Source organism: Dermochelys coriacea, chromosome 6 (genome assembly GCF_009764565.3).
Source record: "Dermochelys coriacea isolate rDerCor1 chromosome 6, rDerCor1.pri.v4, whole genome shotgun sequence".
Lineage (NCBI taxonomy): Eukaryota > Metazoa > Chordata > Testudines > Dermochelyidae > Dermochelys > Dermochelys coriacea.
The window spans coordinates 99545604-99570663 of record NC_050073.1 but is presented as its reverse complement, the minus strand read 5'-3'; the positions used below and the strand labels follow the sequence as shown (position 1 = coordinate 99570663).

The following is a 25060-nucleotide window of genomic DNA, read 5'->3' as shown; positions in this document are numbered from 1 at the left end:
TCGCCATGAGGAATCTGTTTCCCTTTCTGAGCATAGATCCTTCATCATGACTTGGTCATCCTGTCTGAACTGATGTCCCCTTTTTTAAATTCTTGAATTATAAACCTTCCCTGTCGCATTCAGACTCATTTCGTTTGTGTTGATTTGTGTATAATTCCATGTCCAGAGGAATAACTAGTCAGATTTCAGTCCTGGGCTTTGGCAATTGTTTGAAAGAGAGGTGTACTAGGGAAACAAAGTGGGGAAGTTATCATGGTGAGTTGGCTCCTCTCTAATCAAGTCAGTCAGTTAGGACAGAACCCTGCAAGAAGCTTAATGTTCTGGTCCCAATCCAGCAAAATGCTTATTCATGAGTAAGTCCCATAGAGGTCACTAGGACTACTGTAATTTTAAAGTTAGACACATGCTTAAGTGATTTGCTGGGATCAAGCCCAAAGAAAGGAGGCAGAGTCTTGGAGTTGGAACAATGGATTGGAAGTTGGGACAACCAAGTTCTAATCCTGGCTCTGCTCCAGTCATTTTCCCCCTCTCTCCACTGATAAAATGGGAAGGATACTTCTTTTCTAACAGGGGGTCTTGAGGCTCAATTCGTTCATCTCTGGATAGCCCTTTGATATCATCCAATGAAAGTTGCGAAGTCTGAGGTGTTTCAATTATTTGAAAAAATATCAGATATTGAATATTTATTTTGTTCTGAGCAGGTCAGGAGTTGAAGGGTGGAATGGTAGGGCTGTAGGATATTGATATAACAGGGAAGCACCCAGATGTCTGGTCTCTAACTCAAATTACCATGATTGAAAACACACTAATAAGTTAGAAAAGCCTAAACATTGATGCTTTAAAAGCTGTTTTTTTCTTGTAGACCTTAAAGAAAAGGTTCTTGTCAACAAAACTCATCTTAAAAAAAGTCCTGATTTTACTCTTTGCATTTCACCCATCTTGGCTGATGAAAATTGCACTTATGGTACCATATTAGAAGTAATTTTGATCTTTTTTCACTTTCCAATTGTCATGTAGCAGCATAACTTCCCTCTACACTGACGTTGTCAAAAGTCACAGAAGGTGAAAGACAAACAAACAGGTTCTCCAGAGTTTCCTTTTTATTCTCTTTAGGCACAGTCTAAAGTTTGGACCTGACCTTAGCTTCTAATGTCCCTTTTTTGGTTTGTGATTTCCCTTCTGGTGGTTTGTTAGAACTGGTGCTTAGTGCAGTGAGAAACTGCAAAAATTTGTTTAAGGCACAAGGGTCTGGGGAGCTGAGAAGGGGGAGGGTTTTATATTTTTTACTCTTGCTATTCTCTATTCCAGTGGGCAAGTAGGCTTATGTTGTCCTGCATATATAAAACTTTTATCTATAAAGGGGGGAAAAAAAACAACCTTCAATCTGGGTTGACCTCTTAAAAGAAAAACTATCTATCTTATAGCAAAGCAAATTTCCATATTAAAAATTGTCTTCCTAACCCTGCTTTACACAGCTGATACTGTATGCGTGCCCTCTGTGTTAACACTGCTGAACTGATATTGACCAGACAGGGAGCTAATATCCAGTGAAGGAGAAGAATCTTCTGATTCTTAAGCCTAATCGATGGTGCCTAAGTCCAAAACCTCTAGAGAAACGGTCTCTGCATGTCTCAATGTGCTGAGAGTTGTAATTCTATAGGTGTCCAAAGGAAAACACATACTGTCTCTATGCCAACCGTGTTTTGCACTGTAAAAACCCCAGTAACCTGAAATGTATGTTTAACCAGTGTATGGGGAGCAGCTGTTTGTGTCCCCACACCCTACATTAATGATTTATTATGGCCACCGCAGAAAACTGTGTATAAAATATGTACGTGGGTCTCTCAAGCCGTGGTGTGCATTTGCTAAAGATTAAAAACCATATTGAACAATGAAGCAATTGTATGTTGCGTCATGTTTTAACAATGAGGCAGGAACCTCAGAAAGACTCATCTGGTTTAAACGTTCAGTTAATGAATGCGCTTATCTCCTTATGTCTTCTGGTAGTCTACGTGAGTAAAACATTTCATGGGTCTTTGGAGAGGAAGGGTTCTCTGGGGTTTCCTTTTCTGCTATGGCCCTGTAGTTGTGTAGGGGCAAAACTCTTCTCCATGTCTCTCCTGACTTTTTGTCTGTCTTTTTTTCCCCTCTGTTTCTTGAAGCACTGCCTGCTCCTTGTGACTTTTGCCTTGTACACAACCAGCAATTGTTGTTTGTTTTTTGTTGGTGTTTTTTTTTTTTTAAAAAAGCCCATAGAGACCATTATGACCCCAATTTTTATAGTGTGTGGTAGGGAGGAGGACGGACTAGGTAAGCTTCGCCGGCTGCTTGACGCTGGCCATAGAATTTCATTCAGTAATTCCTGCATTCAACAGTCAGTATTGGTTATAGGCAAAGCAGAGGGAGAGAAAGAAGGCTTGCCAAATAGCCATGTGCTCATCAGTGAGCTCATGTCAGTAGGTCGTTAGAAGTAGCTGACCAGCACTAGGTGATCAGGAGCTGTTCATTAAAGGTAGGAGAGAAATCCCTATGTTGCTGAAGACGGCTTTAGTCCCTAGGGCATCAAAACACGCTCTGCTAATGTTCGCAAAAAGAAAAGGAGTACTTGTGGCACCTTAGAGACTAACATTTATTAAACTTTAATAAAAGTTTTTTCCACCAAATGCATCCGATGAAGTGAGCTGTAGCTCACGAAAGCTTATGCTCTAATAAATTTGTTAGTCTCTAAGGTGCCACAAGTACTCCTTTTCTTTTTGCCAATACAGACTAACACGGCTGCTACTCTGAAACCTGCTAATGTTGTAATGGTAAAGCTGTGCCGTCATCACAGGAATTGTGTGCTAGCTGCTCCCCCTGCTGCTAGTGTGGAACTCCCTTGGTATCAACACTGCAGCCAATAACAGGAATAATAAACTATGTAAAAGCAAGAATTGGGTCACAACCCAGCACCTTTTTTTGTTTGTTTGTTTTAATCACTGCACTGCAGCAAGCCACGTGATAGGGTAACAGTGGGTCCTGTTAGCAGCTGCAACATGGAGATCTGTTATCCTGAAACTCCTACAAACTAACACTAAATGTCTCTCATTTCTTGGCAGCATGCTCGCTTTCCTTTCCTTTAAATATATTACTTTTAATTTCATGTGACCACCTTTAGCCTTGTATGTGCTGTCTGGCATTATTCACTTTTTAAATAAGCCTTACAATATGGTATGAAAAGAGTGCCAATGAAGCAGGTGACTATCAGTGCATTGTCACACACCACATCCACGTGCCTCTTACTCTATTAATGTATTGCCATGGAGGTAGTTTTCTCCAGTGGTTGGTCAATTTGAAAAATATTTTGCTGCTGTGGGTTGTTTTAGGCTCACCTTATTGGCACTCTTGGCTGTAGGTAACATGCATCCTACGGCAGGGTGTTGACCAAAAATGGACTCTCATGTTAACCTTTAGTACCTTTTTAATAAAATAAAATAAAATAAATTTTATATATATATATATATAAATATATATATGCAAAAGGAATTGAACTAGAATAAACCTGTCCGCTATTTATCTAGAGTGGCCCTAGCTATATTCTCCAGAGATGAATTAGACACCAAGGGTGAAATCCTGTCCCCATTAATTCAGTGGGAATTTTGTCACTGATTTCAGCGGAGCCAGGATTTCACTGCATGTCCATACCGTGGGCCTTTTTACACTGTTCCACTGGAGGACTCTAAGGGTTAGAGGAGATGTTCCTGACATCTTTACTTTTTAGTTAGTGGAAATGAGACTCGAAGGAGCAGAGACTTGGCTGCCTCTGGCTTTCCAGATCCTACTAAAGTGCAGAAAAATGATAAATACCCCAATGGAAAAATTGGCGAGTGTCCTAATGCACAGAGGAGGCCTTTCTCACCTTCCAACTACTCACCTTCTTTATTTCCTAACCTATATGGATAGTGTCTTGATTGAAAAAGGAAGGATTGAAAAATCTCTTTTGACACATGCCGTGTTAGTTCAATCTCTTCTCTTCTACTTAAAAGGAATTCAGTAATTTGTAACTGTTGACTCAAACAGTTGCATATTTGCTTGGGTTTGTTAAGACTGAAGTAAACTGTAGATTTTAGAAACTTCTTAGTAATTGTTAATTAACAAAAATAATACTAATCTAACCTATTGTAGGTATAGTAGAGAGAACTGTACCCATAAAGACAGAAAGCAATGGATTTTCTGTCTGATTTAGACATTTTAAAGTACTTACAACTATCCTGCAAAGAGATGGGTCTTGCATTTGGTTGAGCTAAGGGTTAGGCTTGGATTCCTCCTAATCTTGTGAGCTAAGAAGTCCTATCACTGGGGACCCTTTGCTAAGTGTTCACACTGCACCCAGCTGCTGACAGTAATGACCAGCTGTATCTACTGATGACCTCTCTTAGGGTGGTTTGTGGATGGGGAGGTAGTCTCCAAAATAGCAAAGGCCCATGCAATTACTCAGAATCGCGATCAGTTACTAATATTGCTACAAATGACTGGTAGGATGGCTAATTGACTGACTGTTTCTATTAATTTCCTTTAGATAGTTGTAAATTATTCTTCCTTCCCTCTCCAGCCCTCATTAGGTTGCGTTCCTCTTACTTCAGGATTCAGTGTCCCTGATACACAAATGATGAGCAAGGACTCCGAACTGGAATCCCAGAACAGCATGTGTTGGGCAAACCTTATCCTTATTAGGCAAAAGAAGAAAGTCTTACAGAACTCAATAGCACTGACAGATGTTTAAAAGGCTCATTAAGGGAGGAAAATAAACCTTTTCATGTTTATGGATTTTGATTACTATTTTAGTAATACAGCTTGTTTAGGGATAGTGCTAAAATCGGTAGCCCTGTAATATGACTTGAAACCATTTCTGTAAATGAAAGTCTTAATGTTTGGTGTCTGAAACTAGCTTATTTCTTTTCAGTTATTGCCTGAAATGTCTGGTTTATTTCTGCTGGTTTTTCTCCCCCACTTCACTTCTTAAATAAAACAATGTGAGGCCTGATCTACACTAGCAGGGGGATCGATCTAAATTACGCAACTTCAGCTACGTGAATAACATAGCTGAAGTCGAAGTACTTAGACCTACTCACTGCGGTGTCTTCACTACGGTGAGTCGACTGCTGCCGCTCCCTCGTCGACTCTGCCTGCGCCTCTCATGGCATGGCGCTGGAGTACAGGAGTCTATGGGAGAGCGCTCGTGGGGGTCGATTTATTGTGTCTAGTCTAGACGCGATAAATCAACCCCCGCTGGATCGATTGCTGCCTGCCGATCCAGCAGGTAGTATAGACACACCCTAAGAAGTGAAATTTGGATGCTGTCACTTTATGCAATGGCACTTTAGTTTTGGTCCTCCATGGTTCATAACTTACCTGGGTTCTAACTGTGCACCATGTCATTTAGTGGTGTTTATGGATGAATGAGTGCTTGAATACTTCTGGGGTGAACTTTGCAACGACGTGTATAGAGAGTCAGTACCTGGGCTCCCATTAATATTAAGGAGTCACATTGCTGCCTGTCTTCCAAAAAAAAATATGCTCTTTTGTGGTCCATATTAGTTCTGGCTGCCCAATATTTTGTCATGTCTAATGAAATACAACATGGTATGATGGTTTGAAGCTCTGAGAACTCGTGGGTCCTACAAGGTCTCATGTTTGTACAGTTGGGATCATATTAAAATCATTTACGAAGCTATAGTATTTGACTTCATGTTCATATTCATAGTGTTCTCCATCTATGTAAAATGGGGTGGCATGGGGGGAGAAAAACCACAAATACTTTGGCAAATGTAACTCTTCTCCATGGTAAAGGTATTTTTTTTTTAAAGTGGCATTCATTACAGCAGAAATGTAAACTGGGTGTGGAGTTAGGGGACACTTCTCTCACTTTTTCAACCCTCCTAAAGTGAGAGGTATCCAGAGTTAGCAACTGTGTAGTTGCACCTTTTCTCCAGCAGTGCAGGCTACCTCGCTGTGACTGAGATGTATTCTTCTTCTTCCTATGCTACAAGAGGTTTTAGAGGGAGAGAATAGCATTGGGAAAGGCTGATAGATACAGATCAAGGAGTGGCATTTTTACCATTATGAAATTAAATTGGCTGCAGAAGGAAAAACTTGCTGAAAGGCAAATGTATTCCTGGTCTAAATTGGGAAATTTAGCACAGACTTGAGCTCCCTGGGCTGGGTGCAAGAAAAGGGGCTCAATCCTGCAAGTGCAGAGTGCTTTCATGCATGACACTGAGCACCCTCTACCTCAGTGAACTTCAGTGGGAGTTGATGGCACTTACAATCTGATGGAATTGAGCCTCCAGTAAAGGAACCATTGAAGAGCCTGTGTATCCCTAAGGAGGGCAGTAGCCCATAAACATTTTGGAATGGGGCAATCCATCTGCATGGGCTCTCCTGTACAAGTGGTTCCTTTAGTAACTGTTGGTTGCAATCAGTTTTAGCGGCGATTACAGATACTGTAGTTGGAATAAATTGTAGGGCATGAAAAGAATTGATTCATATGCAGGGACATGATGTTAATAATAAAAATGCAGACTAGTCAGATAGTGAAATACTGATGCAGACTAGCTGGGCAAAGAAACCTTTGTGCCAAGAGGACAGATGGTTAAGCAGAATGTCTTCAAGATGTTAATGACCAAGTGAAGGTGAGTATATGTGGATCCTATTGGCCAACTGCAGCTTTGTTATATCCGGAATCGGTAGATGAAGACACTTTCAGTAGATATACCCACCCACTCCTTTGATTCAGGCATTCCTAATCTTCAGCTTTCTGCACAGGAGGAGCATCACTCCTGATAAAAACCTTGATAGTAACTTCCATATGATCCAGGAGGCCATCATCTGCTGTCTTCCACACTTAGGGAGTCAAGTGAAATCCAAACTTATCATCAAAAACTTATGAGTATTCCAGTCTTGGAATCATGCTGGAAAGGCTTTGTCGAGAAGGAAAGTTTTGCAGTAGCATTAGGAGGCTTGATTTAGTAATAGTTATAAAGCACTCTGGGAAGTCCTTTATAAAAAAGCAAAATATTTTTTTACTTTACTACATTTAAATGGGCAATGTTGGATTAAAAATCCTACTATATTAAAAACCCAAACTTCCTTACTTGTATTTATAATCTCTTAGACTATTAAAACTGATCATTTAAAAATAAAATCTGCTCATTATAAACGCTGTTTATTTTCCTCCATGTCACTCAGCTCAGACAGTAATATATCAGTCAGGTTAGCCTTTTGTTTTCAGTCATTTTCTCTTGCTGGCTGGCATTCAGCAGCATAATGCTGCAATATTTAGGTCTCAGATATTGCTATTTTTGATATTTTTTGATATTGATATTTAAATCCATCTGAGATATATACAAAAAGAATAAATTAATGGAACTATTTCTTCTGAGCTTTAGGATTTGTAAAACCTTCCAAAGCATCAATTATGGTCCTACATTAACTTAATGGTGTCTCCTTTTAAATTCATAGATCTAGCTAGCTTAAAAATATCAGAGGTGGGTGAATCCAATAAAGTTACATTTTAAGGATTTTAATCACACTTGCATGTGGTACAGTTTGCTTCATAGCATAAGAATTGTTCAGAAGTTTCAAGAACAGAAACAACAAGCCAGAACAAGCTTCTGATTTTTTTTTCTATTGAGAGTTAATGATGTGGCAATAACATGACTAGATAACATTTATTTCTTTACATGCAGCAACACTTGATTCCTTCTGAGAAGAGTGATTAATATAGAGCCCTATGCCAAAAGGGAAATAAAGCAGAAGCCGTAGTCTGTAATCTGTGCTGCATCCAAATAGGTTTCTATAGCTCCAAGCATGCTACGGCTGCTTGTGGTATCACAGCTTTGCTGCAAAGGATTTACTTGTTTTTTTTCATTGTAAACCACTTCTTTCAGAGGTTTAAATGTGGGATAAACATTTCTTCTGGGCTGAAAATTGGAATATAAACACCCGGCCTAGATATGGGAGCTTTGTGCTTTTGACCGAAAAGCATTTTTTTCTAAATGGCCTCTTGGGATCTAGTTTAGTTTAGTTTTAACCTTTTGGGCATTTTCATAATATCCATGAAATGAAAATGTGCAGATTAGTTACCCTGAGCCCCAGTTGTGTTTCCCACTTTGAGGGAAGAGGGGGAAAGCTTTAAAATGAACGTAAATTTTTGTTCTCAGAAATGAGTTGCTATCGTGTGTGTGTGTGTACACAGCTGATGGGTGTTAAATTATAGCTGCTACATGCAACTGAGCTGGGTAGGGAGGCCTTTTGTTGGACCTACGAAGGAGGCAGTCAGACTGCAGATGCTTGCAGTTCCTGAGTGCAAGGAGAGGAGACTGGCTGCACTGCTCTCTCCAAAGGAGAGGGGTGCGTGAGTGAGATGGATCCTGGCTCCTTTGTCCACCAGGAAGAATATAGTAGCACCCAGAAGGGCAACCCTGTGATGAAAGCATCTTTTACTATAGTTTTTGGCAAGCATGAGCATCTTTGGTGGCATCCAGCTGTACCCACAGGCACTTACATCTATGTGCTTCGCCCAAAACGTCTCTCTCTCCAAGAATCACAAATTTGGCCAAAAGAATTCATAGCGGTCTTTTCTTTCTTTGCTCTCAAGGCAGCTGGCTGTTGGGTCAGTACTGGCTGCTGCTACAAGTGGTTGTAGTTTTGTATTTGGAGTTGGGGGGTGGGGAATCTTGTACACGTTGATTGTATCAGTGGTGGTCTGAGTACAGTTTAGTCCACTGGTTAATATTGTCAAAGAATTTGCCCAATGGAAACTCTGTGTCTGAGGTGCAGGGGGGTGTGTGTGTGTGTATCTAGATTTTAAGCACCAAGTAGGGGGCGATCAGTACATTGGAGATGTAGCTGACTCCAGAACTGATGACGTGGTTGCCTGTCTGAATGGGCTTTTCCCTCAGGAATAAGTCATCCTGACTGTTGAGTGTTGTTCTATTTAAAGAACTTACTTTTAACAAAGCAGTTTCAGTAAGGACTGCATCCAAGTTAATTACTTCTCAGAAGATTTAACTTTTCTGGTTCCTTCTCCTCTTGGTTCTCAAGGGTGAAACAGAACATTTCAGAAGAGCTGCGTTCCTTTTGGTTGTTTGAAGAGAGGCTGAGGAAGGCCCAGCAATGCAAACCAAAGTCACAACCATTTCCGCCCTCCCCTCTGTCCTTTGAGCTTGTGTTTAACTTTTTATCCAACACAACACACCTCTCTTACTTAACACTTTTGCACTAAATTGAGTAGTGAGAAGCTAGTGTAATTTGTTCTTTGGACATATTGTTGCATTTATGGTACAGTCAGTGCTAGTAAATTCCAATCAATTTGTAAAGCCCATTTTTATTGGGATTATAAAAAAGCTTTCAGACTGAATGCTCCTCGAGTGGGTTTGGCAACTAGCACAGAGCCTCTGACTCCTTGAAAACAGAACAGGATTTATTCAGTTTACTAGGAGCTGAAATCCTGTGCTGTTGCACAGGTGGAATTCGTAAAGTTCGTAAAGCCCCCAAAAGCTGAGAACTTAAAAATTGCATGGTAACAGAAACAGACCACAAATCCCCATGATGGTTGAACCTGGTTATACTCTAAACAAAAAGAGCTCTCAGCCATGCGTGTAGCTGTTTCCATCACTTCACACTGACTGAGCAGACAGACTAGGCTTCAGAGTGATGGTTTCTGGAATCTTGTATAGATATACGAATAGAAAAATGTATTCTTCCACCACCTGGGTTTGTTTCTGTCCATAACGAGGCTTTGGAACAGCGCTTCTGTGGGAGCATGGGGGGATGACGCTTCGAATGTTTCAGCAGCAGCCCCAGTCTTTCTGCTTATTACAAGGCAATGACGGCAAAACTGTAGCCCATTTGCTTGCTGGAAGCTTAAGCACTGGGTATTCTGAGATGCTTGGAATGCTTCTGACTGGGTTGCAGCCATTGTTTTCTAAACCTCTCCCTGGCCATTAAATTCTTTTTTCTTTTTCTTCTTGCTACCTGTTATTGTAAAATCACTAACTTTTTCTTTGCTGAATCATATTTTCTCCATAACCACACTAGAAATAGCTGTTTGGTTAACCTCATTTGCTGTGTGTTAATCTGCAGCAAATTGCCATGCCATAGGCAATGTGTATGTGTCCCCTATCGCTTGCTGAATAATATTGTATTTTTAAAATAGCTGGAACTTGCTGGCTGCAAAAGAAGTTGGAGATTATCTGCTTCTCTGTTAGATGATTTTACCTCATTTATTTCTATTTTAATGTCTTTGCTGAGCAGCAAGCTCTGAATGGCCTAGGTGTACAAATAAGGGAAGCTTCCCATAGCTCTGAGTGATTCCCAGAGTTTGAGGTAGGAGAAGGAAGCCATTTGTATCGTTTGTCTTTTCTCCTCCTTGTCTTCCAGAAGAACGAAACTCTGGGTTGGGTAGACAACGGGAGCAGCCACTTATGCAGTCAGCAGCTGTTCCCCCCACCCACGCACAGAGCCATGGACTCTACTGCTGTTTTATTCAGCAGGGGAATGTTGGCCAGAGTTGGTCTTTTTTTTCCTTTTCCTCCTTGTGCCAAAGGATCTTTCACTTCTACCTGGGGAGTTAGCAGAGGCAAGTAAAATGAATCCTGGTCTAATGCCTCTTCTGAAGAACTGGCTCACTAAATTAAATTCTCTCTTTGAGTCTGAGGGGAAAAATTGCTCTGCATTTAAATAGCCTGCACATAGAGGGGAAAGTGTCATGGAGTGGGCGGGGATTTCTACTCGTAGTTTAGTGTGGTGTCAGCTTGTTGGATATAATAAAGGAAGCATGTCTGGCTGTGTACATACAGGCTGCTTTGCCAGTGCCACCAGAGATGACAGGCCAACTTTGGGGTGCGCCTAACTTGCAACTTCTAGCCATGTCGGTGTACCTCTAATGGACTTCCTCGACCTTTGGCACTCTGACTGCCCTGGCCAGCCCCATTTTTTTAGTCATGATGCAACTATTAACCTTAAGTATGGAGCTATATATGCAGGGCACAGAGCTTCCTAATGAGTCCAAGACTTTGCAGTTCACGCCAGCAAAAATTAGGAATGGCCTCAGATCTCGCCACTTTTTGGATCACAACATTGACAGCAACTCTTGTAACCTGTAAACATTTCTAGGACAGTTTAAAAATCCCTTAGGTAAGTTGCTCAGCCCATTCTTGCCCACGAGGGGTTGAAAAGAGGAAAATTGACTGATGTAAATCTCCATGTAGATGCCTGACTGTGGAAGGTGGTCAGGTACCAGGGTGATGGGCATGGTACAAGTACGCGAATAAGATAGAATAAAACACAGCATCTTAAACTTGCACCTGCTGACTGACAAACTTGCATCTCCTTACATGTTACCTCTGAATTTGACCCATTCTATAGTTGACAGTAATACCACGGTGTGAGAATTACATTAAAGGGTGAGGAGAGAGGGATAGCAGGGAAAAGGAACTAAAAATAGGGTGTTCACTGCTTTAACATGAACCTCTTATGCTTCCTTTGCCTGGTAGCTTATAAATTACATCAGTATAACATCCCTTATAACCATTCACTGAGGTATAATTTGCATAATCTTCCACCTCACCTCCCAGGCCCCAATTCAGGATGATGCTTGAGCACGTGCTGAAGTTAGTCCCTATTCAAGACGGCACTTACGCATGTGCTTTTCTGAATTGGGGCCTAGAATTGGCTCAAGTACTGTAATGTAGAGTTTTTCCTTAATGTTCTAATATCAAACAATGTGTTCCTTTGAGTATTTGAATTCTGTTACTATTCATCATTTACTAACATAACCCTTTGTCCTTTTCTTTTTTTCCAGGAAAAGAGGGATAGAAGTCATACAGGTGAGTAAAGATTATTTTAACTTTTCTATATAAAAAGTAGTACGCTTCTTCTCTCACTTTACAAAGAAAACTTCTAAATCTCTGGCAGATTTCACCAACCAATTGTCCAGATTTCACTCTTCATTTTTTTTCCATTCCATCAATCTTTTTCTTGTTTCATTCCCTTATTATTCAAACATTCACTCTGGGAAAAGCAAGTCTGATGCTGCTAAGTGTGTATGATAGACCCTATCCAATCTTGTGGCCAATGTTTAGGCTTTTCTTTTCTGTATCAACTAGTAAGAGTCAGTAACATTGGTTATGATTAGGTGGTGCAATCTGTGTTTATTGCATTTAAATACAATAAGGCTTAAGGGAAAGAAGAGCTGCCTGTGTGTAAGAAACTTGTAAAGAAGTTAGTCCATTATGCAGAGAATGTTCTTGCAACCCAATGGACAGGAAGGAGACAAAACTATCACTTAATTTGGTATTGGCCCATCTACTGATGGTCTTGAGGGGTGGCTGGATTTTCTTCCTGTTTGCTAAGTCTGGATGGCTATATTTCCACTGTGCTATAGGTAAAAGCAGTGCTTAGAGTGGTCTGAAAACAGATGGGGTTCTGTCATCTGAGCTGAAATAAATTTGTATATGCTGAATACAGACAATTCACAATTTCTTGTATATATTTATTTTATAATAATCACATTCAGTTTTTAGCTCAAGAAGCTATTTAACTATTTACTACTATTTGTTTTTAAATGGGGAGAGACTTCTATTGAGGCAATAACTAGTTGAGATATTTTTAAATTTTAACATACTAACTCTAGTGATGGTCCAACATAACCTGACAAAACAACTTCCAAAGTCCTTCATAATGGGAAGAGGAGACTGAAAGTGTGCCACTCAGGAGCCCAGCTTGATTAAAAAAAACCTTTTTTTTTTTTTTTTTTGGCCATGTCTGTGATCCCACCCACTTCAAGCACTGGTTAAAGGGACATGTAAGCTCAAAAAAATCATTTCTCTCATGAACAGAAGTTGGTACAGTAAAAGGTATTACCTCTCCCACCTTGTCTCTTACATTTCTATCTGATGCTTTTGTTGTGCCAGATAACCCCTTAGAGCGTGGTAACTGAAAGAGATCAGGATACAGGCTTTGTTCCCATTTTATCTTGTGCATTCTACAGTACCTTCTGTCATTGTCACTCTTTTGTTGCTGGTCAGTTGCACTCTTGCCCTGCACTAAAGTGATGACTTTGCTCATGTGCTCCTCAGGTGCTGGAAGAGGGAGTTCACCAGTAACAGCAGCACAGCTGACACTGTGTACACCGAGAAAGAGGGATGGGGTGTGAGCTGAGGTTGTTTGGTGTTGCCCTTCTTTCTGCTTGAAAAAGCTTTCTAAACATCAGCAGAGGTGCATAAAAAATCCTTACGAGCATGAATAAAATCTCTTTAAAATCGGATCATGCTATTTAAAGACTCCTCTCTCAGAAAAAATACATTTTAAAAAAAGTCAGTTTGACAACACTAAATTTGAGAGTGTTCCTTTAAGGTGTATGAGAATATTCTTGTGAAGATCAGCTGCTTGACAACATTACAAGAAAAGAAAGAATCTGCCTTAATGTCCAGCTGTATTTATTCTTTCTCCTCTAGCATGCTACAGCCACAAGATCATCCTCTTTCCCTTTGCCAGCTACTGCCAGGAGCTGAACAGCACATTGTTCATTGTTTGCTGATTGTTTAGAATCTCCAGATCTCTGCCTTTTGAGATGCTGGTAGTATTTATCAGCTTTATATGCTAGAGAAGATGAGTATTAGCCTGCATCTTATGATAATGATGATCATTATTATAACATTAATAATAGTTGCTGCCAATGGACCTGGGTATATTTCATTGGGTTTCTAAATGCTGCACTGTTTAAGTGATGAGACAGCCATATGAGACTAACTCAGCACAGCCCCTACTGGCTGAGAAGAGGGGAAGATCCTTTTTACTTCCCTGGGTTAAGCTCCTGTGCTTATATTATGATGATTGGGTGAGTCTCCATTATAGTAATGTAACATGCAGGGCTCATAAGCAGAGTCCAGTTATTGAATGGAGGACTCTGTAATTAAGTGTGGTTTAACATCTGTTCACCAACTAGACACAAACCAGGGGAAAAGACCTTTTTTACACAGAGAAAGTTTGGAAATGTTTGGCGAGAACTTGGTGAGGACTCAGTGAAAAGATACCTTATGGAATCAAACCTCACAACATTGTACAGGCTGCCCTGGGATCTTGACTTTGAGAGATCTGCCCCCAACTGCTATACCTAGAGGACAGGGGGGTAACCAGTAACCTTTACTTGATTAAAAGCTGTTGAAAGACCATTATTCCTGTGCCCCTTCCTTCCCCCCCCCCCAGCAGCAAGGGAGGAACATGCTTCTGTGATTGCATTGTTGAAGTTTCATGAGATCTGAGGCTTACCTTCCTGTAATGGTCCTCACTCGGGATTTGCTTGGAAGCATAGCCTAGTGGTCAAGGCCGCAACCTGTGACTGGCAGGGAGGGGAACCCAGTCCCTCCCACTCTACCCTTTGGGCTACCAGTGGTCTGGCAACTGACGTTAAGGCTGTCCTACTTGCCCCCCTCTCTCCAGTCAGCTTAGTCCAAGGCTTTCCTCTCTTGGGGAAGTCTGAATCAAATAAGTAAGAGGGGGTTACCAGGGTCCACAGGTGGAGGAGAGGGGGATACTTCTTTCTCTGAGGTGGGTCTTACTTTCCCTCAAGGAGGGCCCCTTTGGGCAGCTATGTCAGAGACTTTAGGTTTCCCTCTGCTCTGTGCTGCTGGAACTGTGGACTGCAGGTCTGCTCACTTCCAGCTCCACTGCCAAAATGAGCTGTTTCCCTGACCTTTAATTCCTCCGCCACATGGAGCATTTGCTGCAGGTGTGGTGGGGCAGGGCTGGCTGGGCCCAAAATCCCTTAACCCCTTGTTGCACAGTGTGTGGTTTGTAGACCCCATCACAGTTCCTCTGCAGTGTTGAGTATTTTCTTCCATCTCTTAGTAAAGAATTTACCCCATAGCTAGGGGTGTCTGGATAAATCTTACTGCTGACAGCACTTTAGATGCCACTTCCCTGCTACCAAACCAAACCAAGCTATTCTGCACATGGCCCCCCCTCCTAAATGCAAACTTTCTTTGCATAGAGATGTAACCAGAAACATGTATATTCTTTTCATACCAGATCCCCTGAAAACCTCCATTGCCCACATGATGTGCTTCCTCAGCTCTGCTCATAGATGAGGAATGATGATTTTGGTATTTGATCTGCTGGACAACGTTTATTTGGCAGTAGTGTTGTTTTCCTGTGTTAAGCAGCAGGACTTCTTTGCTTTCCAGGAATAGCTCCTATTGTGAGCTGTCCCAAAGTAAGCCACCTCATATTCTTGACAATAAACTAACAACTTGATGCACAAAAATACACAGACTCTTGCATCTATGTTTCTATTTGCACTAGATCAGAACTGTTGCCACTGATTTCTGAATACATTTAGTGTGGCGTGTGTATAACACAGGATAGCCAAAGAGTCAGTAAAAGGAATTTGCTGTTAACCTGTTGGATTCAAGAGGATGGCTAGTATTGCAGTAGTGTACTAAACAGGCATGTGGTGATTTGTGTGAACAGACACCAAATCTTTGTCTCAATTCCTAAAATGTTGCCCAAGGTGGGGAAGATCCATGGATCTTCCTAATAAAAGAAAGGAAATTTTCAGGTAAGTGCCGATATGTTTTCCTATTTCTCTTCTCTGTGAGAAGATAAGGTGACCCTTTTCCTTTCACTAGTGCTAATGAAAGCCTCAACCTCATTTTCCTTACACTTAATTTCTACCTATATATTGGTGGTGAGCTACTCTTGGATGACAGTTACAGACTTTGCTACTGGATTTGATGTTAAGGCCAGCCTACGTTTCTGACTTTTGCCTGAGACTTCAGCTGTAGGTGTAGAGTTCCAAGTTCTTGGACAGTCAGCAAGCAGACATATTTGTGAAAATGAACTGGTGCAGGGCAAGGAACGCTAATGGTAGGTTAAGTAAGCATCTTCTTCCACCCACTGGTAAAACATTATTTTTGTACCAGGCATTTATAAAAACAAAAATACCTGAATCAAAGACTTACAAAATGAAATGTAAAAGTGCATTTGAAACAGATAAATGAAAACGCACATGAGTTTTTATTTATGAACTCAATGCATTAGAATTGAAACAGGTAGTGGTATTACATAATGCTGTTAAATGAAATCCACTAAGCTATTTGGCTTAAAAATTGGCCTGGCAAAAGACCCTCAGTGTAAGATTCTATAGAGCAGCCAGACCCTAAACTTTGCACACAAACATATGGGAGTTTTGGATTTGAACTCTTCAGCTGGTTCCTATCAGGCTAGTGGATACCAATATCCTCCAGTAATTTCAGATCTGGATCTGGACTTCGCAGCTTGAACCCAACTCAGTAAAGTAGCTACAGACTGACACCAGAAAACATAATTCAGTGTACAACATCTTTTTAAATAAGGACACTAACTGTGTAAAATAGTTTGTTGCATCTCTTCCCCTTGCAGCAATTTAATCTGTCTGTCTGAGGTACTTATTGGCCTGCATAGCTGGAGTAGCTGAGTGCCTCACAGTCTTTAATGTAGTTATACTCAAAACATCCCCGTAAGGCAGGAAAGTGCTATTATCCCCATTTTACAGATGAGGATCTGAGGTACAGGGAGGCTACGTGACTTGCCCAAGGTCACACAGGATGTCTGGCAGTGACTTGCCAACATTGCATTGGCACATCAACACACAGTGCACATGACAACTGCAGTTGGAGCAGTATGTGCTGGCACTCTGGAAGCACCAGTAGCATAGTACCTAGCACTTGTTCCTGGGAGCAGGGGCTTTTGGATGCTGTGTGATGGGATGAGGTTAAGAAGGCCAGCAGAACCAGGGCAGCTACAATACTTGTGTTTTTTTTTTTTCCCTATGTAAAGAGATTGCACTGGTGGAGCTGGACTTTAGCTGAAGACCTCATTTAACATGTTCCAACCACTGCTTGGAAAACGCTTGGAACAGCAGTTGCATGTCCACTCAAGGTGTTGTAACTGTGATACAAACGTAGGGGATTCCAGCCAAGGACTTAAAACATCATAAGTAGGGGAACTTTTCCTTTACTTTTTTTTGTGTTTAAGGCATGACATTTCTCTGTATATTTATAAAATATTCAGCATTTAAAACATTGAATTGATATCCAGTGTCCTGGTGGTGGAATCTAATGCCAGCTTTTTTAATTGGAATTTTAAAAATGTAACATTTATTTGGGACTTAGGTTTTAAACAAAATTTGGTATTTAAAAACCGGGTGGATTTGATTTAAATCAAATTGATTTAAATCATGATTTAAATCACTATTCAGGAAGACTCGATTTAATCATGGTTTTCTACATAAAAGTGCATTTTTGTTGGTTGTTATAACCTTAATACATAGTCTTCACAACTCAGAGATAGATGTAGGTTTCATTTTGAGAAGGTACACACTATACATTTTTAAACAATGATTAGTTTTTGAAAACTTTTCAGATTAGTTTTACAATTTTATAGCTATATCAGAAAATGAATGATTGTTTGGTTATTTCATTTACCAAAGGTAATTGAGGCAGATATTTATGAAGTCATTGGGAGGTGAACTATCTCCAATTCAATGGGTTAATCATTAATATTAATATTAATGCTGTAAAACTAAGCATCTCTGATGTTATCTTCTAGAGTGAGCACCGAGTCCCATTAGGTAGATAGAAAGATTAACCTAAATCTATACAGAAGCTTCTGGAACCCCATAAAATTGCGTCCTAATCCATGAACTATTGGAACTCATTTACAAAACTTTTCTTAAACATTACATGACTATATTCTCTCATACTATAGAATTAGAATTTATAATCCCTATTCCATGAAGAGATATCTTTGAGTTATACAGTATTAAGATACAATCTTTAGAATGGATTTTTTTTGATAAAATGCTTTTTGAGGAAAAAGCCTATTTTAAATAAAAGTCTGATTTTTTTTTTTTTTTTAATTTTAAAAAAATCATTGATTTTTATCCACCCTGGCATCCAATTTGTTGCCTGTATTAGTTTAACTGGAAACAGGAGCAAGAGGCCACATCAGCTTGGCTGTCTGATCTGAGGTCATTGGGGATAACAATACCTTGCTTTGCAAAAGCTCTCTAAAATGAGAGAGGTGCACATTTTTATAAAGGGGAATCCCCACAAGGACATCTGAGGATGGTTTACATTTATTTTTGTTTCAAATTATGCAAATAAGTATTAATTAGCTGAAGCCCTTAGGCCCCTGACAAATTGCCTGGCTAGCTTTTGTGTTGCAAAGTTTGGGGCACTTCAAAGCCCACTTAAGTAACTACCTCGCCCACCCTTTCCTGGAGACGTAATTCATATTTTTCTATATTTAAAATGAAAATTTGTAAGTATTTTTTGGTGCCTAATTAACATTAGCATGCATTGTCTTGGTAAGACATTGAAGTTGCTTGGCTACAAAACTGGGATTAGTTGTTGAATTCCAAGCTCTGGTGTGTGTGTGTGTGGTTTTTTTTTTGTTTGTTTTAAATAAAGTAACAATGGGACCTAGAAGATAAATTGTTTTTTAATGTGGAACAGCTGACTCTAGTAGTCAGGATGGTCTAGGTTGCTGCTTTGTTTTTCCTTTCCCCCACAATTCTGGGAATTCAGATATTTCAAATCTCTTATTTTTGAGTGGAAAACTGTCCTTTAAACAGTTCTCTTTCATAGATTTCAGCAAAGCCAACTGAGGTTTTTATCTTGTCATCAGTATTTTACTTTGATTCAACAGTTTCCACTAACTGTTGCCAGGGAACAGTTGTTTTCTTGAAATGTTGAGAGGTTTATTTTCACATGAAGTATGAAATGGAATAAGTTAGGAACAGCAAAATATAACCAAAAGAAGGGTGCTTATAAAATACATATCCAATAACATATACAGAAAGATGGGACTGGAGAGCTTCCAAAGCAAGCAGAGTTGCTGAGATGTTGGAGAGTTGGCTTGCTGGAAGAATAATGTTTATTTTCATTTGCGTGCCAGCATCTCAATAAAGTGCATGTTCTCCTGGGTATGGCATTCAACTGTGACCTTGTTGCGTCTTTTGGAAAAGCTACTACAAAGCCCTCAATCCCTCTGACTTTTGCAGGTAATTTTCAGACGTTTTGACATGTGGGATTAGATGTTACAGGTGTTCAATTTAACATGAAAAGAGATTCTGGTAACTTCTTAAGGTTACATTTTGATTTACTGTATAAATACTGTAAAGTTATGATGTGGGAGTATCTTCCAAAATTAAAGTACTGAATGGAATTTTTTTTAAAAAAATCCACAACTCTATCCCCAAGAAATAAGAAGAATTTAAAAAAAAACAAAAAAACCCTAAACAAAATTCTAGCTTTCCCTCCCCCCCCCCAGGAGTAAGGCAATGTGATGGTCTCCTTCATCTGGTTCTGTGTCACTAACTGCAAAGCACTATTTGCTGAATTGGTAGGAATTGCAGATTCTAGTGCATGCACGGAGAGAGAAGAGAGGGAGGTTTGGACATGATGGGATATTATATCCTGCAAATTGGAGTTAAAAGCAAAATCAAACCTATTTCTTTCTGCTCCATTCAGAACACCTGCATAAATACATATTTGTGGGAAAAAATAGAAAAAAAGATAAAATACTCCACACCGTAGTGTAGCAATTAAGAAGACAAGTTTAAATGTATTGTGACAAAGTTCCTCCTCTGCCTTGGTGGGTCCTGTGCTTTTTGGCAGATTTGCTTACCTCAGAGGTTCATGGCATTCCTCAGTTTGGCCACTTCTGCTAGAGGCTCAAACCTGCCATTCACTCAGCTAACCTCATCGCTGGCCAACATGGGGGAAAACGGAGAACAATCCCCACAGTCTCTGTGTCCCATGCAGTGGGTCGGGGACAGGCCAGATCCCTTTCCAAATTAGACCTTCCCTTCTGGTGTTGCTCACAGACCAGGTCAACTCCTCCTGTGTCTGATCAGGAGTTGGGGGGGATGTAGGGAACCCGAGCCCGCCCTCTACACCGGGTTCTAGCCCAGGGCCCTGTGGATAGCAGCTGTCTACAATGTCTCCTGTATCAGCTGCATGACAACTACAACTCCCTGGGCTACTTCCCCGTGGCCTCCCCTCCAGCACCTTCTTTATCCTCACTGCAGCATCTTCCTCCTGAAGCCTGATCAGGCTTGTACTCCTCAGTCCCCCAGCAGCACACCACCTCACTCCCTGCTCCTTGCATGCCCTCCACTAACTGATGGGAGGTCCTTTTTAAACCAGGTGTCCTGGTTAGTCTGCCTGCTATAACTGATTCTAGTATGTTCTTAATTGGCTCCAGGTGTCTTAGTTAGCTTCCCTGTCTTAATTGGTTCTAACAGGTTCCTGATTGCTCTAGCGCTGCCCCTTCTCTGGTCACTCAGGGAACAGAAAACTATTTATTCATCCAGTGGCCAGTATATTTGCCTTCTGCCAGACTCCAGGCTTCGCCTGCCCACTTCCCAGATCCCAATAGGATCAGACTCCTTGGGCCCCTGCCCTGTGGACCTTCCCAGCCATCCTGCCCCTTTACCCTGAGTCAGCTGCATGAGTTCGGTTGCAGCCAATTCGGTTCCAGACCGCGCCAAGGAAACATCTGTACGTGCTCGTGCTCCACAACCTTCACATCCTCACCCTTGTGTCCCGCCCTGACACGAAGTGGCGAGACATCCTGCCACCTCTGGAGGGTGAGGAACCCCAGTGGGCCAGACTATATTCTGCCTTGGTCCCAAGGCCCACCAGGGATGTCAGCTGCTGGCTCCTTCACGGAGCCATGAGCACGGGCATGTACTTGGCATGGTTCACTCCCCTCCCAGACACCTGCTCCTTTTGCGGTGTGAGGGAGACCCTGGTGCATGTATTTCTGGAGTGTGTCCCTATTCCGGCTCCTCTTGGACATCATGTTACATTTTTGGTTGCACTTTTCCCCTCACCTGTTCATCTGCACACTCTCTATCTGTGGCCCCAAAAAAATGCACGGGACCTCCTTGTCAACCTCCTCCTAGCCCCGGTCAAAATGGCCATCTACAAAACCAGGGAGAGGAGGTTGGCCGATGGAGTTTCCTGCGACTGTGGGGCCTATTTCCGCTCCTCAGTCCGTTCACACGTCTGGGCAGAGTTCCTCTGGGCGGCATCCGCTGGCTTCCGTGACACCTTTGAGGAGCAATGTGCGCTGTCTGGGGTTTTCTGCTCAGTGTCCCTGTCAGGTTCCCTTCGTTTAGCCCTGTGACCTCACTCCCATTCCTGTTATCTTCTTTGTTGTCCCCCACAATTATTTGGAATCCCCTTAGGCTGGGAGAGGGTTCTTTAGCAGTGGATCCCAACAGCACCAGACTCCTATACCCCACTGGTCTGGGTCTGTCACAGTATTTTTAAAAAAATAAATCTCTCCAAGATATTGACCTTTTTAAAATTGCGGCTATATCTGCTGCATTTTATCTAAAGGGTATGAATTACTGTATAGTTAGGTAAAATTTTCAAAAGCACCTGTCTTCTTCAAGCCTGCAAAATCTACCTAAGCACTTAAATTACTTAAATTCTATTGACTTTCAATGAGGTTTTGGCTCCAAAATTATTTTTGAAAACAGGATTTAGGCACTGCTAAAAATCTTGCCAAAATACAGTAATCTATAACCATATGCAATGAGGAGCATTTAAATTTTGTCTTAGGCTACTTTGACACATGGAGATTTGAGATTGTGAGGAGTGGCCGTGTGGCCCTAACGGATAGGGCACAGGTCCGAGAGTCAGAAAACCTGGGATAAAATCCTGGCCCCATTAAAATCAATGGCAAAACTCCCTTTGACTTTAATAGAGCCAAGATTTCCTAGATACTAAGGTCAGAAGGGACCGTTATGATCATCTAGTCTGACCTCCTGCACAACGCAGGCCACAGAATCTCACCCACCCACTCCTGCGAAAAACCTCACCTATGTCTGAGCTATTGAAGTCCTCAAATTGTGGTTTAAAGACTTCAAGGAGCAGAGAATCCTCCAGCTACAGAGGAGGGCGAAAAACCTCCAGGGCCTCTTCCAATCTGCCCTGGAGGAAAATTCCTTCCCGACCCCAAATATGGCGATCAGCTAAACCCTGAGCATATGGGCAAGATTGACCAGCCAGATACTACAGAAAATTCTTTCCTGGGTAACTCAGATCCCACCCCATCTAACATTCCATCATAGGCCATTAGGCCTATTTACCATGAATATTTAAAGATCAATTAATTACCAAAATCATGTTATCCCATCATACCATCTCCTCCATAAACTTATCGAGTAGAATCTTAAAACCAGATGGATCTTTTGCCCCTACTGCTTCCCTTGGAAGGCTATTCCAAAATTTCAGTCCTCTGATGGTTAGAAACCTTTGTCTAATTTCAAAATTGTCTAAACTTCCTGGTGGCCAGTTTATACCCATTTGTTCTTGTGTCCACATTGGTACTGAGCTTAAATAATTCCTCTCCCTCTCTGATACATTTATAGAGAGCAATCATATCTCCCCTCAGCCGCCTTTTAGTTAGGCTAAACGAGCCAAGCTCCTTTCATAAGACAAGTTTTCCATTCCTTGGATCATCCTAGTAGCCCTTCTCTGTACCTATTCCAGTTTGAATTCATCCTTCTTAAACATGGGAGACCAGAACTGCACACAGTATTCCAGATGAGGTCTCACCAGTGCCCTGTATAACGGTACTAAAACCTCCTTATCCCTACTGATGCATCCCAAGACTGCATTAGCTTTTTTCACAGCCATATCACATTGGCAGTTCATAGTCATCCTATGATCAACCAATATTCCAAGGTCCTTCTCCTCCTCCATTACTTCTAATTGATGCGTCCCCAGCTTATAACTAAAATTCTTGTTATTAATCCCTAAATGCATAACCTTACGCTTCTCACTATTAAATTTCATCCTATTGCTATACTCCAGTTTACAAGGTCATCCAGATCCTCCTGTATGGTATCCCGGTCCTTCTCTAAATTTCAGCCCTGGCTTTGCTACTGATTTGCTGCATGGCCTTGGGCAAGTCATTTAACTTCTGTGCCTCAGTTTCCCCATCTTTAAAATGAAGATAGCATTGCATGATTAAGGTTATGTAAGCATAATGCTTTGAGATCCTTGGCCGCAAAGTGCTATGGAAGCATACCAGAGGCACCTAGGGCAATTGGATGTGGGTTTTTTTTTTTTTATTTAAAGTGCTTCGTTTTTGCACAAAAGGCTGTTGACCATGTTTGACTCTATCAGAAGTCTGAAATGGTTTTGCCGTTCTGGGTGTGGACATCATGACTAGTAGTCTGAGGAAAATCGCAGTTTCATAAATTTCAGTGATACAATTATTCCAACTGCAGGGAGGTGGTAGCGGGCATCCACATGTGCCAGTCTCGTGTTTTCGTGAGCGAGCTTGGAAGGTGGGAACTGAGCAATGAGCTCAGAAAGGAAGAGAGGGAGGAAAAAGTCTACAGCCCCTGGAGTAAATTGCAGTAGTTTGGGGCTGGGCAAGACTCAGCGGCTGGTTTTGTGCAAATGCAGCAGTGACCTTTCATTGACTTCATTCAGTGCATGTCTCGTGAAAACTGCCACTTTACCCATAACACTGCCTGATTTAAAAAAAAAAAATAAAAACCATGATTTTCTCAGGGCCCTAATTATGATAGGGTCTCCAAGGCAGAGCAAATGAAGTGATCCTAGGGACGTGTAACTCAGGAAATGCTTTTTTTCCCTCTTTTTTTTTTTTTTTTTTTTTTTAACTTAGTAATCTGTGCTTTGCAGTGAAACATGCATGCAACTGTTGCAGTGTATTTGTGTGTGTAGTTGTCAGCCCAGAACTCCCTATTTTAACCCTTATTCTTGCATTCGGAAAGGTGGGGACATAAACTTGTCACAGGTACTAGGCTAACTGCACCTCTGATTCCTCTGGGCTCTGCCCCCTCAAGCCTTTGTCACCTGCTTCAGGGTGGAATCATGTGATTCTCCCACTCTCAGGCCAAGCCTTGGGCTGCAGGTCTTCTGGTGCTCATTGGGATTATCTCAGCAGGTTTTATTTAGGCTCAAACCTTGCTCTTCTGATCTCTTTGGGAGCAATGACAGAGGAAGCCAATGACCAGACAGCCTTTTTAGAGCAATATTATTTATTTAGAACAAACATTATGGAGAAAAGAGATCTTAAAAATAATAAAACAGATTATACTCATGTCTTCTAGTTTATCAGATGTCTGTCCATTTTCTAAATGAGGACCCCAGTAGGTGTAAACAGATTATGCACCTCCCAAGACTGGTAGGGTTTGGTTGACAATCTCTGCCTTTAACTCTCAAACCTGTTCTCTTTCCAGCATCAGGGAGAACATTCTTCAAAAGCTTTTGATCACCCCACTGTCTTCTAAGTGTGTGCCAGAGACGTTCTTATCTGGTGAACCAATGTGTTACCTTCCTGTTCGTTCTTTCAAAAGCCCCCTGTTAATTTAGATAATGCAGTCATTCATATGGGAAATTCTAATAACTCCCATAGTTATATTACCTCACTGACCAAGTCAGTTACAGAATTCGTACCAGTATCACATATCAGTAGTCTTAAATTATTACTGAGCAGCTCCTTATCTGTCATAAAAATGACTTGCAAATAATAAACTGGACTTCACATACTTTTTTAAGGGCTTGATTCTGTTGTGATTTGCCTATGATCATGACTCAGCAAAAGTCTTAAAACATGTGGTTAAACTGACCCCCTGTGTAGGAAAATACTCTCTCTCACTTGTTTAACTTCAGTTGAACCTAAGTATGCGCATAAGTGCTGTCTTGAATACAAATGCTTTCCTGAATCTGATTCTGTGGTGCCTCTCTGATTTGAAGAAAACATGGAGGGGCTGCAGACTGGAGCTCTAAATCAGAATAGCTAAACATTTAATGCTTTTTTTCCTACACAGGGCATTGTATTTTTAAAAAGGCAACTTTTTTCAGTAGGAGAAGTAGTCATCCAATTTAACTCTGCATTTTAGGTGGAGAATCTGTGTTTGGGATTCCTGGCATTCTATCTCTTTTTAGGCAAGGCATAAATATCTTTTCATTCTATATCTAAGGAA

General features: G+C 41.1%; 1 protein-coding gene across 4 annotated transcripts in view; it reads left to right on the top strand.

The window, feature by feature from the left end:
- The window catches only part of ITPK1 (inositol-tetrakisphosphate 1-kinase), a 218685-nt gene that overhangs the window by 44176 nt on the left and 149449 nt on the right, over positions 1-25060 (top strand). For 2 of the 4 annotated variants that reach the window (XM_038405731.2, XM_043517868.1), the window contains exon 2: positions 11843-11867. The exons of 1 other annotated variant lie outside the window; for it this stretch is intronic. In XM_038405731.2, the coding sequence (XP_038261659.1) occupies positions 11843-11867 (25 nt within the window). Of the gene's footprint in view, positions 1-11842; positions 11868-16857; positions 17018-25060 lie in introns of all 4 variants that reach the window. One more of the 4 variants, XM_043517869.1, reaches the window with a different exon arrangement.